The 17,332-nt window shown below is 41.0% G+C and overlaps 1 protein-coding gene across 1 annotated transcript; it reads right to left on the reverse strand.

The window, feature by feature from the left end:
* Nucleotides 1-1,263: 1,263 nt before the first annotated feature.
* LOC136874529 (uncharacterized) lies at nt 1,264-17,022 on the reverse strand. The gene is made up of 2 exons (XM_067148169.2): nt 16,986-17,022; nt 1,264-2,883 (listed from the first exon to the last, which is right to left on the reverse strand). Exon 2 carries the CDS (start codon nt 2,873-2,875, stop codon nt 1,664-1,666), a length of 1,212 nt encoding a protein of 403 aa, XP_067004270.1. The 5' UTR covers nt 2,876-2,883; nt 16,986-17,022; the 3' UTR covers nt 1,264-1,663.
* Nucleotides 17,023-17,332: the final 310 nt, after the last annotated feature.

The raw sequence follows: 17,332 nt of genomic DNA on the forward strand, positions 1-17,332 counted from the left end.
AAGGCAAACAAGAAAAAGCCTAAACATTGTAAATTTCATGTCCATACGTTCTATGAATCAATCACCCTATAACCTGTTTAGTTGTCGACTGTGGCAATTGAAAGTTATTTTACAACAGTTCAATTTCTACTCACACGGGAAAAGAAATACCAGATCCCTTCTGATAGCGATCTGTACAAATAAAGGCTGCATACGAATTCAACCTCGCGAATATATTTCCATTCCACACGTAAGGCTTAACTTACTTCCTTTCAACATTGCCGATCAATTTAACTACCGTAATGTATAAGCTCACACATTCCTTGAATATTACTACAACTACTACAACATATCCAGTAACAGACATGATGCAAGGAACTGTAAACATTACCACGTGCCAGCCATGCATTCGGAGCCGAAGCGCCCCCAACATGGCGATGCGCGAAAGTGTTCAATATTCGACACAGCCTCAGCGCGCTCTGTGAGTCTAGATAAGTAATATTCAAGTCTTTGGTCGTAGCACAGGGTACAAACACCGTGCGTTCTGTCTGAGTTTATATGAGAGACCCTGTATTTGTCACAAAATCGTAAGCAGACTCTAGTTGAATATTTTTTGACACAAACCAACATCGCCATGATAGATGCGAGACATAACTGTGCTAGATTAAAAACCAAAATTATCTGAGTACTTTTACACATAGATTCATATATTCGTATACATATAACACACAATGGCGTATTACCTCCGTAGAGGCTCGGTGCAGGTCTTTCGAGTTGACGCCTGATAGACGACTAACGCGTCTGCGAGAATCGTACCCTGCCTATGATGGATTATAATGCTGAAGACAGCACACAAACCAAGCCCCAAACCATCGGAATTAATCTATGAAAGTTAAAACCGCCGATCCGACCGGAAATCGAACTCGCGATCCCTTGTGCCAAAGTCTAGCACGCTAACCATTTAGCCATGGAGCCGGACGCACAATTAAGATGGTTTAATAAATAGGCCTACTATTGAACTGTAAGACTGTATTATTGATAATCATGAAGCGAACGTTTTTATTAGTTAGCCCGTACTACGTATTTTCATACCAAAGATTCTCATGGGAACTTACGATAATGGCTTCAAGTTATATTTAACTATGTGCTAAATGCACACATTCGTACTTAAGAAAACATGAATGAATTTTTCAAGTTGTTTAAAGAATCACACCAAAAGTGAAACAATTACCATAATTGTGGAATTTAACTGGAAAATGAGAAGCTGAACTGAGGTGTTGAAAAGTAATTTCGAGTTACAAATTTATGGCTCAATATAGTGTGGACGTTACAGGGTTAAGTTTGGAATGCTTGAGATTACAATTGATATAAACTGTAATTCTATTTAATACTACCTCGTACATGGAATTTGAATTAGTCCTTTTGTAACAATTGTTGCAGTTTGCTGAATATTCTTTTGACAGATCTAGAACAAAACAAGACGTCACACCTTTTATTTGTTTCTTATATTCGGATATTCTTTGTTCTCACTGAAGTATAAAATTGGCAATCCATCCAGGATGTGAAAGTCTTCTCAGGTTATATTATTTTGAGTAGACCATCTGTAACAAGCTCGCGGTTACTGTAACACTTAAACCTTCTCCAGTCTTGGTAGTGTTCTGGAATTTACTTGGGGAAAACTAGATTAGATCATTCCCTTCTCCTCGTAGTGTATCAAGACTTTCTGGAGTGCCTGTTTGTACCTCGGAGCGGAATACATGTTCCGTAGAGAGATGTCTACTGTGCTCGCTGGCTTCAGGGCGTTCTTGTCCGCTAGCACTATGTGAAGAACGGTGAGCGAAGTGAGGAGCCCTACAAAGTCCTTGTCATTCATATCACTTGTGAGTTGCTCCAGAGAAATAATGTCCGCCTCACACTTTAGGGTCCTAAGGGTTTCGTCGAGCTTGCTGTGGTAGCACTGCAACAGCTGATCCACACACCTCGTTCTTACCACCTCACAGGGACTTGTGTGCAAGAAGTACTGAAGATCCAGCGCGGGGGATACAAAGCGACTCATTTGAAAGTCGATAAACCTTGCCGTCATCACTTCCCCTGTAGTGAACGAATACTGAAATAATATATTATTCACCCACAGATCGCCGTGGTTAAGGACTTGAAACTTATCCTTTTCAGGTTTAATTAATTCGAGCAGACGATCTACGGCAGTCTCGGCAAGTTTACGGATCTTGCTTCCAAATCTTTCAAATCCTTCCCATGTTTCTACCACTTCTGCTGCCACTTTTAAACCCGGCTCAATTGTTCCTTTGACAGCATGTCGATTGTCTTCTGTATACATGTTCTCCTGGAAATTGAACATGATTTGAGGGTTTCGTTTGTAAAGAGCAAACGACATAGCATGGAAAACTGCTAACTGCTTCATGACCACTAAGCAGTGTTCCAGATTGAGTCCTTTACGCCTGTCTGCTACTTTGTAGCCTAATATTCTGAGATCTTCCAATACAATAGTGTTCTCCAGCGAGCATGGATATTCTTTGGGAGCAATTGGTTCCACCGATGTACCTGGAGACAAGTATTTCTGCATTGTTTCATACATTTCTGGAATTGTATATCTGTACATAAAAATCTCCTTAGTAAAAAACTTCCTAAGTTCTAACATCTGCCTTATGATTCCATCACAGGGCAGCGTTTTAATGATGAGCGTGTAGGTCTGAGTCGTTCTCCGCTTAGAAAGGGTGTACTCTGTTGTAGCACGGTAGAGCACGCTACCAAAATTCTCTCCCGCAGCTACGGCAGCCTTCACATCTCCTCGTGTCACTGTGAGTTTGGGATCACCAACGATCTGCCTCAGCACTTCTTCTAAGAATTCCATCGTCAACCAGTCCTCGTGGCCTGGCATCTTGGAGCCTGCAATCAGAAATCTCCTGTAGTATATCACACATTCTCATCACAAGTATACAGGGTCTCTCATACAAAGTAAGACCGAACGCACGGTAATTGTACCCTGGGTTACGGCAGCTGCCTCAGCCGAACATGTGTCGCGCGCGGTCACCCTGCTTTAAGCGTGTATGCAATCTTATATGAAAATTTTTACGAGGTGCTGGAAGTGTCGACCTTCCTGGGTTATACAGGCATTGTACCTGGTAACCACATTGTGGCTGAAGCGAGTGAGTGCTAACACTGTAATGCTTCTGATTTCTTTCCTAATGTTTTCTTTCAGTTCCTCCAATGTGTGTGAGGATTTGTTCGATACACTTTTTCTTTCAGTTTACGCCACAAGTAAAAATCAGACACTGTTAGATCTTGATTACGAGGGGGAAACAGACGATCACTGATCACTCTGTCTGAAAACACTTCCGAGATTGTAAGAAGGGAATCTTCTGCTATATGAGAAGGGGTGAATCTTGTTGAAACCACCCACGCGATTTTTCTTCTTCCGTTAACTGGTGGAAGAACGCTGTCAAAATGTCATCTTGGTACCTCAAAAAATAGGCCCAATTATTCGTCTTGTACTAACAGCACACAAAATACCAATCTTCCTGTCATAACAACGGACTTCATAAACACCATTAGGATTTTCTGCACACCTATGGCGAGAGTTATGTCTGTTCACATGACCATTATGATGAAACCAGAACTCTTACATATGAAAATACGGTGTTGCAATGATAACTGTCTCACCATGTTAACAACTGAAATTCAGACTGGCGACTCATGCTTGCCAGATCGAACACGTGCAGGCTGATTGCAAGGTCAAGAACTATGCGAGCGCCTGCCATACTGGAGCTTACGTATCGAAGAGTATAAACGCCGCTTCGACGGTCTTAGTTTTTATGAGAGTCCCTGTATACCGCGCTATTCAAAAGGTTGCACAAAAACTGAAGTAGCCCATAGAGGGGTCGAAGTGTATGAACTTTCTAATAAAAGCGTACGGTCCCTGCGTCAGAGCACGTCAGGGAATGTCAGCAGAACATGATCAATTTATTTTACTTATTTTTCCAAAATCCTATACATTCAAAAACAGTTCAGAATTGAAAATAAAGGGAATTATAGTCGTTTGTGCTCTCAGTGAAGTTAGGTACTGGACAATGAATGTTGTTTGCAAAAAGCTCTTCGAACTGTTGCCCACCATGTGTCGTTCCTGGCTTGCCCTGGTGCAGGGTTTCGTCCTGGACTGAACGGTCCTAATCGAAAGTTATTGTGTTTCGAATGTGACCCTCAACGGCCTTGCCATAGCACATGGCATAGTTAAACAAATGCACAGGATCTTTGTTTTATAAACATACAGCAGCATCACTCAAATCATGTCCGACTCGTTGGCTGAATGACTGGCCTTCGCTTCAGAAGATCCCGGGGTCGGGAATTTTAACCTCCATTGGTTAGTTCCAATGGCTCGGGGGTTGGATGTTTGTGCTGTCCCCTACATCTCTGAAACTCACAAACCACATACAACACTATCTTCCATCACAATAACACCCAGTTACATACACATGGCAGATGGCGCCCACTCTCATCGGATGGCCTGCCTTACAAGGGCTGCACTCGGCTAGAAATAGCCACACGAAATTAAAATTAAAATTAACTCAAACCATGGCAGGTTGCCGCACTGATACTCGTCCGCAGACCGGCTTCAAATAACAATCATTGAAAGCTGTTTCTGGTGAACCTAAGTGAAATTACTGCATGTTTCCACCTTCCCCCTTCTATTTTATGCTTCAGCACTTCCCCCCCCCCCCCCACTTTAATGTGCGTTTTTAAAAGATTAGACAGAATAATTTTTTGCTGCTTTAACAGATTATCTTGGACGAAAATTTTGATAAAATCGAATGATTCATATGTGCCCTAGACTCAACGGTTGCAGAAGCCATCAAGCAGACCCAACAATTACTCAACAACAAAGACCTAGAGTTGGAACGCTTGGCAGAGCATAGCTACAAGTATTTGCCTGATGCGATTCAGAGTTTAGAAGAAGTTGATGAGTGTTAGGGGGAACTTTGATTTGCTAAAGACAAATTCGAATTAAATTTTTAGAACAATCCAGATGTGGGAACATTCGCAACTTTTACTGAACTCATTTTACGAGTGATGAAAAGATATGCTGCATTGGTTTCTATAGCTCTCGAGTTTCTCTCACTATATAAGAATCTACTGAGCTCAGAGTGCTGGCGACTTACTGTCAAAAACAATGAAATGTTGTGTGCAATACCATATAACAAGTTTATTAATTATTAGAACCCGGTAAATGGGATAAGAAAAGTTCATGTAACTGGTTTCAACCTTAGTAACGTCATTTCATCAACACCTTTTCTGCACTTTTTTGTAGGCTATGTATTTTCAGAACCTTTTCCCCGCCCCCCATTTTCTGACCATACTTTCCATCTTAAAATCCTTTCCCCATTCATCACTTCACTCTGCTGCCTACAGTGGGTTGGGATACAGTACCATATCTGAAGTACATATTTGATTTTTGTATGCATGAAGGAACTTTACCAAATGAATGAAGAGTTGCTATAGTAGCCCAGTGTATAAAGGAAAGGGTGATAGACATAAAGCTGAAAATTACAGGCCAGTCAGTTTGACATGCATTGCATGTAAGCTTCGGGAAAGCATTCTTTCTGATTATATTAGACATGTTTGCGAAATTAATAACTGGTTTGATAGACGGCAGTTTGTGTTTAGGAAATGTTATTCCACTGAAGCTCAACTTGTAGGATTCCAGCAAGATAAAGCAGATGTCCTGGATTCAGGAGATCAAATGGACTGTATCGCGATTGACCTGTCTAAAGCATTTGATAGGGTAGATTATGGGAGACTACTGGTAAAAATGAGTGCAATTGGACTAGACAAAAGACTGACTGAATGGGTGGCTAAGTTTCTAGAAAATAGAACTCAGAGAATTAGAGTAGGCGAAGCTTTATCTGTCCCTGTAATAATTAAGAGGGAGATTCCTCAAGGCAGTATTATTGGACCTTTATATTTTCTTATGTATTTCAATGATATGTGTAAAGAAGTGGAATTAGAGATAAGACTTTTTGTAGATGATGTTATTCTGTATAAATTACAAGATAGTGAGCAACTGCAAAATGACCTCGATAAGGTTGTGAGATGGACGGTAGGCAATGGTATGATGTTAAATGGGGTTAAAAGTGAGGTTGTGAGTTTCACAAATAGGAAAAGTCCTCTCAGTTTTAATTACTTCGTTGATGGGGTGAAAGTTCCTTTTGGAGATCATTGTAAGTATCTAGGTGTTAATATAAGGAAAGATCTTCGCTAGTTGCTTTACGTCGCACCGACACAGATAGGTCTTATGGCGACGATGGGATAGGAAAGGCCTAGGAGTTGGAAGGAAGCGGCCGTGGCCTTAATTAAGGTACAGCCCCAGCATTTGCCTGGTGTGGAAATGGGAAACCACGGAAAACCATTTTCAGGCCTGCCGACAATGGGGTTCGAACCTACTATCTCCCAAATACTGGATACTGGCCGCACTTAAGCGACTGCAGCTATAAGGAAAGATCTTCATTGGGGTAATCACATAAATGGGATTGTAAATAAAGGGTACAGATCTCTGCACATGGTTATGAGGGTATTTAGGGGTTGTAGTAAGGATGTAAAGGAGAGGGCGTATAAGTCTCTGGTAAGACCCCAACTAGAGTATGGTTCCAGCGTATGGGACCCTCACCAGGATTACTTGATTCAAGAACTGGAAAAAATCCAAAGAAAAGCAGCTCGATTTATTCTCGGTGATTTCCGACAAAAGAGTAGCGTTACAAAAATGTCGCAAAGTTTGGGCTGGGAAGATTTGGGAGAAAGAAGAAGAGCTGCTCGACTAAAGGGTATGTTCGGTGCTGTCAGTGGAGAGATGGCATGGGAGGACATCAGTAGACGAATAAGTTTGAGTGATGTCCTTAAAAGTAGGAAAGGTCACAATATGATAAAGCTAGAATTCAAGAGGACAAATTGGGACAAATATTCGTTTATAGGAAGGGGAGTGAGGAATTGGAATAACTTACCAAGGGAGATGTTCAATAAATTTTCAATTACTTTGCAATCATTTAAGAAAAGGCTAGGGAATATGCCACCTGGGCGACTGCCCTAAATGAAGATTAGCAGTGATTGATTGATTGATTGACCTGAAGTTGCAGGTAACTCCCCCATCACGGGTGCTAGTGGTAGGGTTACCGTACGCTAGGCTATTCCAAGCGGGCACTCCCGTATTACAAAAATACATCTCTAAAAAGTAATACTACAAAATAAACTGTACTTTATCTTCTGCAATTCGGACGATACCTGGTATTTCTTTGATTTCAGAAACTTTGTGATGTCCGGGAAAACTGCTCGAGCAGAATGAATGCGTAATCCGACTTCCAGCGCAACATCGGACAAACTCGACCTAGTTCGCAAATATATGTAGAGCCAAACACAGCAACTAATTTTCCATGCCAATGCGTAGACACGTGGAAACTCTTTCAGTTGTCGGGTTGAGTGGTCTGGGGTGGCAAATGAAATGGCGTATGACTTTTACTGCCGGAAGTATCCGAGGACATTTTCGGCTCGCCAGGTGCAGGTATTTTTATTTGACTCCCGTAGGCGACCTGCGCGTCGATATAAGGATTGAATGATGATGAAGACGACACATACACCTAGCCCCCGTGCCAGCGACATTAACCAATGATGGTTAAAATTCGAATCGAACCCCGGACCCCTGTGACCAGAGGCTAGCACTCTAACCATTTAACCAGGAGTCGGTCAGTCCGGTGGTATTTGAAGGTGCTCAAATACGTCAGCCTCGTGTTGGTAGATTTACTGGCACGTAAAAGAACTCCTGCGGGACAAAATTCAACCTTGGCGTCTCCGAAGGCCGTCAAAAGTAGTTAGTGGCACGTAGAACTCTTGCTGTTTTAAGTTCTTATAAAATATAAGGAATCTGCCTGGAATATTGCAATACCTATCTTTAAAAATTGCGGTACATTGAAGCCTTATCAGTTCTCTTTGAAATATGACTGGATTCTGCTCTACATTTACAGGAAGGGGCGTCAGAAAATGTTTAATATAGGCGACATCCCTTCGATATTTCTAAAACATTGTCGAATTATTTAAGAGCCCCCACAGTTACTATCAGAATTACAATCGGAGAATTCCTATGGTTTTAAAGATGGGAATTCTTCAAAATCTTTCTTCTGTAATTGCTTTCTTTGAACAATGAAAGTAGCATCTTAAAAGCACGAATTCTGTCGCACATAGCGCCAATAAACGTACCGTATTTTTGCCTTCATTTAAAACACATAATATCAACTTAAAGGACAAGGTCAGCAACCCAGCGTGTGTGTTCTTACATCGCCACAGTCGCAGCGAAAGAGAGTAGTGAAGGTCAGTCCTGGGCAAATATGGGGCTTCATCAGGATGATCAGGACTCTAACCCTCACACGCTGAGTGAGTTGGAGTGGCCTGCCGTTCGCTAGAACTCTGAAAATCCTTCCCATTTTCCCATCCCATTCATCCCATCCTGCTGTGAAGCACGGGCTATCTTTCCTACCCTGCCCGCCGCTACACCACACATTCTGTATTCTGTCCGTGTTCCGATCCTTCCCGTCCTGTACATCATTACGGTGGCGATACAAATGGAATTGCGGACAAGCAGAGGCGAGGACAGAACTGTGCATGAAGATAATATAGAGCTGTTACCATAAGAAAGGGCTCATTTTCCTACACACGGCACTTAACTGTTTCTTTATTGATTTTAGCGGTGAACTCATATAAAGGGTTATTCACCTACGATGTTAAACGCAAATAACGTCTGAACTATTAAAGATATAGGTATTCTGTTTTCATATTCGTAAATGATAGCCAGAGGTTTGTAAAATGATGTGCTACTTCTTCTCATGGGGTGATTAATAACCGAGATATTGATACTAACTCCATATTAAAATGGAACGACACCAATACATACAGCTTGCCTAAAAGTTCAACTGCGTACAAGTTCAAATATGTAGGCATTTTTAAAATCGGACAGTTACTTTTTGGGATATCAATAAGAACAGCACGCGCGGTTTTGCATGCCACATTAGACAGCATGCAGTCGGGCAAGGACATACTGACGCTCAAGCAGTTTCCTGGGTGTGATTCCAGCCACAGAATGGATACCGGGCATGTAAGCATATCGTACACAGGTGATGGGTTCGCAAAGTGTGCATGACAGGCGAACTCATGACAGGACAGGGAGGGTTGATGTTTTTATAAGGAATAAAATATTTACTTTGACTTCAAAGGAACATAACGAAAGCTATAATTGGCACTGGTTTGAGTGTACAGTACATACTACTGTATGAATTGAGAAATAAAGGTAACACAGGACACCTGAAGAGCTCCTTCTAGGAAAGCAAATGAACAATGTCCGAGGTAGACTTCACTGGAAAAGTTCCCAAGGGTGTAGGCTCGGGAACATTACAACGTCTCGCCAGTGTAATTGTTATGACGCTGACATTTACATTTAGAGACCGTGTTGGCAACCAGTTCGGTACTTTATGCGACCTGAATGTGATTTTTATGTTGTCCCATGTTCAACACCAGACAAATGCCTGATTGGTACCTTTGAGATAGGCCACGGCCGACGTCCTTTTTCAAATCCTTCCCATTCCTATTCGCGGGGAAAGACGTCAAACTGAGCGCAACCTGTTACACATGGATTTCAGAACAAAACAAAACAAGAAGAAACTTTAATCTCCATTCCCCGTTGTGTGTTTACCAGTCATACAATAACGTTGCAGACCCAGGGTATGTTACGGTGCATCACATTATGTTTACGACAGTTTACAGTACATGCCTGGTATCCGTTCTGTGGCTAGAAACAATGCCAGGAAACAGCTTGCGTGCCAATACGTCCTTGACCGACCACACACTGTCTGATGCGGCACGCAAAAGCCCAAATGCGGTTTTCATTGATATCTTAAAAGGTAAGCATCCGATTTTGGAAATACTTCCATATTTGAACTTGTACGCAGTTGAACTTGTAGGCAAGCTGTATGTATTTATGTCGTTCCATTTAAAAATATGGATTTAGTATCAATATCTCGGTTATTAATCATCCCATGAGAAAAAGTAGCCCATTATTTTACAAACGTCTGGGTATCATTTACGAATACGAAAACAGAATACCGATATCTTTAATAGTTTAGACGCTGTTTGCGTGCAACATCTTGGGTGAATAACCCTGTATATCATGCCTATCCCTTTATAATGTTTAAATTGAAGGTTGTTTGAAAACAGATACTTTCATTGTGGTTTACCCCATTCTGTCAAGACCACCATAAATTTTCCACAAACGCATAACCTAGCGCCAGTCCTGCGTATACACCTCATTGTGCCTGCAGTCAAGCCCGCACAAGCCGATCGCTTCACCTGACCGGTCTCGTGTTGTTTTTCGCTCTCTGTCAGCCCATCCCATCCCGCATTGGGAGTGGGTAGGACTTATGATCTGCCTTTTCGTGCAGACCTCTACCGTACGCGCCTATCTTGCACAACTTTAAAATAAAGACCTTTTATTGCTGTCCATAAGGATGGTTTCTCAGGAGGAGGACTGCCCCTCTTATCGCCGCCTTATTGTTCGTTTGCATCCAGTGATAGGACAAAGAAGTCAGGTAGGAGCATTTGTCGCACTATTTCGTGACTTGAGAATGGACGATGGCAAGTTTTAAAAAACTAATTTTAAATGTCAATATCCTCTTTTGATGAGAAGTAAGCGACCGTGGTCTTGGGCTTCATTAAGGTGGGAAACCACGCAGAACCACCTTCAGATTTGCCGACAGTGGAGTTTGAACGCACTCTGCCCCGAATGCAAGCTGTTAGCTACGTGACCCAAACCGCGCAGCCACTTGCTTGGTAATTGGTTAACTGGGCGAGTTGGCCGTGCGGTTAAAGGTGCACAGCTGTAAGCTCGCATCCGGGAGATAGTGGGTTCGAACCCCACTGTCGGCAGCCCTGAAGATGGTTTTCCGTGATTTCCCAGTTTCACACCAGGTAAATGCTGGGGCTGTACCTTAATTAAATCCACGGCCGTTTCCTTCCCTTTCCTAGGCCTTTCCTATCCTATTGTCGCCATAAGACCTGTCTGGGCCGGTGCGACGTAAAGCAAATAGCAAAAACATAAAAAACAAGGTAATCGGTTAATGCTTGTGTTCCCTGCACGCTCTCAAAGTAGATTGGCTGACCGGGACCGAACTATCGAAAAGTGCATAGAATCCTCGTCGTGAGCTTGAATATTTTTGAAGACCTTCCTTATTGGCGGACGCGTATACTCTTGCCCTACCCATGTGTATACATACGAGTAACTCGACTGCACTGTGCGCGGTTTTTATTTATTTTACAAAATTTAAAAATATTCCTTATTCTCACCTCCTTCAACATTTCAAACTGGTATCCCGATTTATGACACAAATTCACGTCAAAAATATGACCATGATTCCAGAATCCATGTAGTGTAGGTCACAACCTCTCGAATAAGGGAAAGAGATTCAATGTATCACGAATAATTTATCAAAACTGAAAAGGTTATGTGCTTCAGCCAAACATCTCCCTCCTAACTAAGTAACCAAGTTTTTGTCGGGATGAACACACACATAATGGATCAATATTTCACATAGCCATTCAGCTTATATATCAGTTTGAAAAAACTCGATTTTGTAGTTACCAAGAAAGAATATAACTGAGGCATAGCTGAGACTATATAAGACAATATTCACTCATCAAAAAAAAAAAAATCATATTTGCAGTTTACCCATCAATGTGTAGAATGTTATATATAGATAGATAGATCCCCGCCGGGCTCAGTGGTTCAGAGGACTGAGGCGCTTGCCTTCTGACCCCAACTTGGCAGGTTCGATCCTGGCTCAGGCCGGTGGTATTTGAAGGCGTACAAATACTTCAGCCTCGTGCCGGTAGATTTACTGGCATGTAAAATAACTCCTGCGGGACTAAATTCCGGCACCTCAGCGTCTCCGAAAACCGTCAAAAGTAGTGGGACGTAAAATGTATTATTATTATTATTATTATTATTATTATTATTATTATTATTATTATTATTATTATTACATTCCTGTTTCATCGTCACCATATGACCTGTGTGTGTCGGCGCGACGTAAAGTAAATATTGGAACAAGAAATAAAAACATGAACCGATTCAAGTGAAATGATAGGCCTAGTCAATTTGTGCAGAATATAGTAGAATATTATTAAATACATCCTCCTATTTGGGAAGCATAATCACTGAAGAAACAAATATATAAATAAATAAAAGGATACCATTGGCTAAAGAAGCTTCCAAACCAGGAAAAACATTTTAACTAGCAGGCACATGAGCATGGAAACAAGGGAGGCTTTTGCAAAGTCCTTTGGACTTTATTATTGCAACGGTTTGAAATTTTGACAGATGGTTAAAAGGAGAAAGGAGGGGGATCACCAGAACAACCTGGACTAATAAGAAATCTAAGCTTCAAATTTTTAAAAAGTCAATGAAAACCGGATACCCGTTAAAGAAAGATAAAAGGTAAAAAAGAAAGTTGTAGGTCATCAGCTGAGACACATCAAGTTCCTCACAAGTATTTCTGAGGGAAAAATGATGGGAAAGAAAGGCAGAGGGAGGTCCAAAAATCATACTTCGAAGACCTAAAGAATATGAAGTACAGGGAGTACCAGGAAGTGAAGAGGGCAGCAGAGGAGAATGGTTGCAACGACAAGGCTTTGCCTCTATTACATGATGATGATGATGATGATGATGACTCACTGGTATGGTATATTAATTGTGAGAACAAATTACAAAAGAAACAACACTGCAAGAATTTGACAATGTCGAGCATATGGCGAATGTACGAGTATACAAGCGGAAACGACAATTTAAAAAGAAGGAGCAGGTCGTGACGATCCCGCATTTACTACTACTACTACTACTACTACTACTACTACAACTACTACTACTAGAAATTTGCATTCCGTACCCTGATTGGGTACGGCGGGTCTTCTACAAGGCGACGCCCTCTCAGGCCAGAAGATGTCTTACGGCGATTTGAGGTGCGGAAAAGTTGAGGGAGGAGCGGCCGCGGCCTATAAAAATAACTGTCCAGGCATCCGCCTTAGTGAGGAGAATGAAAAAAAACGAAAACCCTTCTCAGATCAGTCGATGGTGCGACCAGCCTATCGCCTCCCGAATGCAGGGCTGTTCGCCGAAGCTACTCTTCTCCGTACGTATTTACGTAAGATAAGAACTTGTGGCCATGTACCCAATTTTCATCTTGATTCAGACCCAATATATCATATATGATAATTAGGTTTCCCAGAAATTGAAAAACCGGACGAGTTGGCCTGCGGTTAGGGGCGCGCAGCTGTGAGCTTGCATCCGTGAGATAGTGGGTTCGAATCCCACTGTCGGCAGCCCTGAAGATGGTTTTTCGTGTTTTCCCATTTTCACAATAGGCAAACGCTGGGGATGTACGTTAATTAAGGCCACGGCGGCTTCCTTCGCATTCCTAGGCCTTTCTTATCTCATCGTCGCCATACAACCTATCTGCGTCGGTGTGACGTAAAGCAAAAAAAAGCAGAAATTGAAAATAAAGTATTACTTATTCGACACTCCATTGTCTCTCAAAATTTATAGCAAGCGGAACAATGTTAAAGAAATAGGCTGGTTATTTATTTATTTATTTATTTATTTATTTATTTATTTATTTATTTATTTATTTATTTATTTATTTATTTATTTATTTACTAGAGTCGCGTCAACAACTACTGAATTTACTTAGTCTAAGTATCAACGTGTGACTTGGTATCTTAGAAACTAATTCTGATGAAATAATTACGTGTAGTTATTATTACTGCTGCTGTTTTAATGTAAGGATTTTGGGATATCTTGATCATCACCTCCATGACCTTAATGTGAAATATTTAACTGATGAAATGCATATTTCGATTGACAAGTAATTAATTATCTGAAGACCAAGGGAAACTCTGTAAACATTTATTTACTAGTTGGTGGTCTGAGTGGCTCAGACTGTTGAGGCGCTTGCCTTCTGGCCCCAACTTGGCAGGTTCGATCCTGGCTCAGTCCGGTGGCATTTGAAGGTGCTCAAATACGTCAGCCTCGTGTCCATAGATTTACTAGCACGTAAAAGAACTCCTATGGAACTAAATTCTGGCATACTGGCGTCTCCGAAAACCGTAAAAGCAGTCATTGGAACGTAAAGCCAGCAACATTATATTTTTATTAAATACAGTACCGTAGTTGTAAAAATAACTCAAGTCACCATCAACGGAGGATTGTTAGATAGGTCCTCTAATATATCTTCCTTTCAAGAAGCTTACTATATTTTATGTTAATTATGTTTACCTTTGTCAGTTTTTCTTAGTATTTTTCGTTACAGTTACACGGTATTAATTATGTAAACACCATTACCTTTCGTTTTTTTCTATACAGCATGTGAATTTACGTTCTTAGTAATGTTGAGATTTTATTACGTGTTCACTGGCTTTAATAATAATAATAATAATAATAATAATAATAATAATAATAATAATAATAATAATAATAATAATGTGGCGCGAATTCCGTTTAAGAATAGAATTTGAAGTAGAATTCGACGGTTAGTGTGTTACTGGTTAGTGTCTATCACGTATCGGATGATATAGAAGGAAACTTACTGCATTATAATATATCGGTCTTCTTATTCTTCCTTTTCTTTTTCCACCACTTTTCCCAAACCCTGGTGGGGTATCAACTGCCGCGAACATATGGACCAGGCCTAGTTTTACAGCCGGATGGCCTAACTGACATCGGCCCTTTGTGGAGGAATGTATTCACTATAGCGTATATGTGATATGTGTGATGGTTGGTAGTATGGCGTTTTATCTAAAGACTACCTGATGTACCCGTGCTTCGCTACGGGATTCTCAGAAAGACTGACTTGGTGGTTTTCCTAACTGAATTCAACATAGGTCATTATAAAAACGTCAGTAGGAATGTAGCGATTGAAAGCAATGTTATCATATAAAATACTCGATCAAATGAAAAACCGCACACTTTCTCTCTTTCAACGAACAGTAGTACGGTGCCGATCTAAGAGTCCAAAGTTCCAGAGCTGGAATAACCAGGTCGCAGACTGCCGTGAACACTCCTCTGTCATTATTCCGTTAAACATGCACACTACTCATTCCAGTCAGTGGCTCAGAGTAGGGATTGTATAGCTCGAATACTATGATGAACCAGTGTGTTACGTACCAGATATATCAGAAAATGTATGAACCAGAGGAATGGCATGCTAAAGAAGAAAGTTATCTTACACCCTAGCTACTTCCCACCAATATACAGGCAGGCAGTTTCAGTCGGTACGACCAGGCGAGTTGGCCGTGTGGTTAGGGGCGCGCAGCTGTGAGCTTGCATCCGGGAGATAGTGGATTCGAACCCCACTGCCGGCAACCCTGAAGATGGTATTCGGGAGATGGTGGGTTCGAGCCCCACTGTCGGCAGCCCTGACGATGGTTCTCCGTGGTTTCCCATTTTCACACCAGGCAAATGCCGGGACTGTACCTTAATTAAAGCCACGGCCGCTTCTTTTAACTTCCTAGACCTCTCCTATCCCATCGTCGCATAAGACATACCTGTGTCGGTGCGACATTAAGCAAAAAAAATAAATAAATGGTAATCCGTGGTTTTCCATTTTCACATCAGTCACACCAGGCTGTACCTTAAAGCCAAGGCCGCTTCCTTCACACCACTATTCATTTCCTATCCCATCGTCGCCATAAGACCTACCTGTGTCAGTGCGACGTCAAGCAAATTAATAAAACCTCGGTACGCTGCAGTAATCCTATCTATCGGGGATGAGAGGAAAGAGAAGACAAAAAGCACATCACAACAAACAATGGTCAATGTAGTGTTATTGTTGATAAAGTTTATGCGCTTTCTATATTGCAGGCCTTCACATTAGTATTCTTTCTACTCTGTGATATTAGGGTGTCTTACAAAATTATTTATATCGTAGACTGTAGTTCCTTATTCTCAGATTTTACATACCGAATTTCACTAAATTCTGTTTACCCATTTTCTCGTGACTCGGCGCTGATATGGACTTAGTAACAAAAATTCAAATTCATGAATATCTCCGATTATATGCGGTACGGTAACAATGTAAAAGACATAAGTGATCGGAAATTTAATAACTTCTTACATAACTACTACTAACTTACGACATAACTAAAGTTAGGTTAGTTATGTAGTATTTATCGATACGACCACTAATAATATAAATAACTTATTTGAGAATTACATTTCAGGCCTTACCATAAACTACCATTTCACTCAGCGTGAATAAAATAATTTATAGCCGAGCTTGTAGTGGTTCATCACCCGACATTACATACCGATTTTCATTAAATTCTCTTCAGCAGTTTTATCGGGATGCGTGTACAATCAGACAGACAGACAGACAGACAGACAGACAGACAGAAATTACGGAAAAGTAAAAAATGCATTTTCTTGTTACTGTGGACATGACCGATACAGAAATACCATTCTTTTCAAATTCTGAGCAATGTATAGACAAAACTCTTATTTTATATATATAGATGTGTGTATTGCGACAAACACCCAATCTCCGAATTAAATAAATTAACTAGACGCACCCAAAATCCCCCAATTCGACGGGGAATCAAACCCGGGACCTTCTGAACCGAATGCCGTGACACTATCCATTCAGCCTAGGAGGTGGATATCATAGGATTTATTCTCCCAAACTAATCTACTTCCTTGTAATCAGAATGTAATATCTGTCAATGCTAGTGAAAACAATGGAAGTTAAAAACGTTAGCGGCAGTCAGTAAAAAATACAGTTCATTAAACTAAGTTTCGTCCTCTACTAGTTCAGATACGGGCCAGCTGGCTCCAAGTACAATATTGTATGATACATGATATCACGTGGGAAATGTTGACAAAGAGCTTGGTAGAAACAATAAAGTAATAAGTTACTTACCCAGGTTGTATGATCTCTCCGCCGTCGATGTTTTCACTGAAATATATCTCCCTTATTCCTTATCTCGACCACCGAGAGATAACTAGGTGTTATCACCCAGATATTGCTCACTACTTTGCAATACACTCTATTGAAGAGAAATATGAAAATACACACGTTTTCCTGCGTAAATAATGCGCTATAGGAACTAGTTTCTTTTCACCTTCATATAGACTAATATTAAAAAGAGAAAAGTATTTGTATATTTGTTTGTAATGGATAAACTCAACAACTACCTAATCGATTTTAAAAATTCTTTCACCGAGCTCGATAGCTGCAGTCGCTTAAGTGCGGCCAGTATCCAGTAT

This window comes from Anabrus simplex, chromosome 1 (assembly GCF_040414725.1).
Source record: "Anabrus simplex isolate iqAnaSimp1 chromosome 1, ASM4041472v1, whole genome shotgun sequence".
In the NCBI taxonomy this organism is placed as follows: Eukaryota; Metazoa; Arthropoda; class Insecta; order Orthoptera; family Tettigoniidae; genus Anabrus; species Anabrus simplex.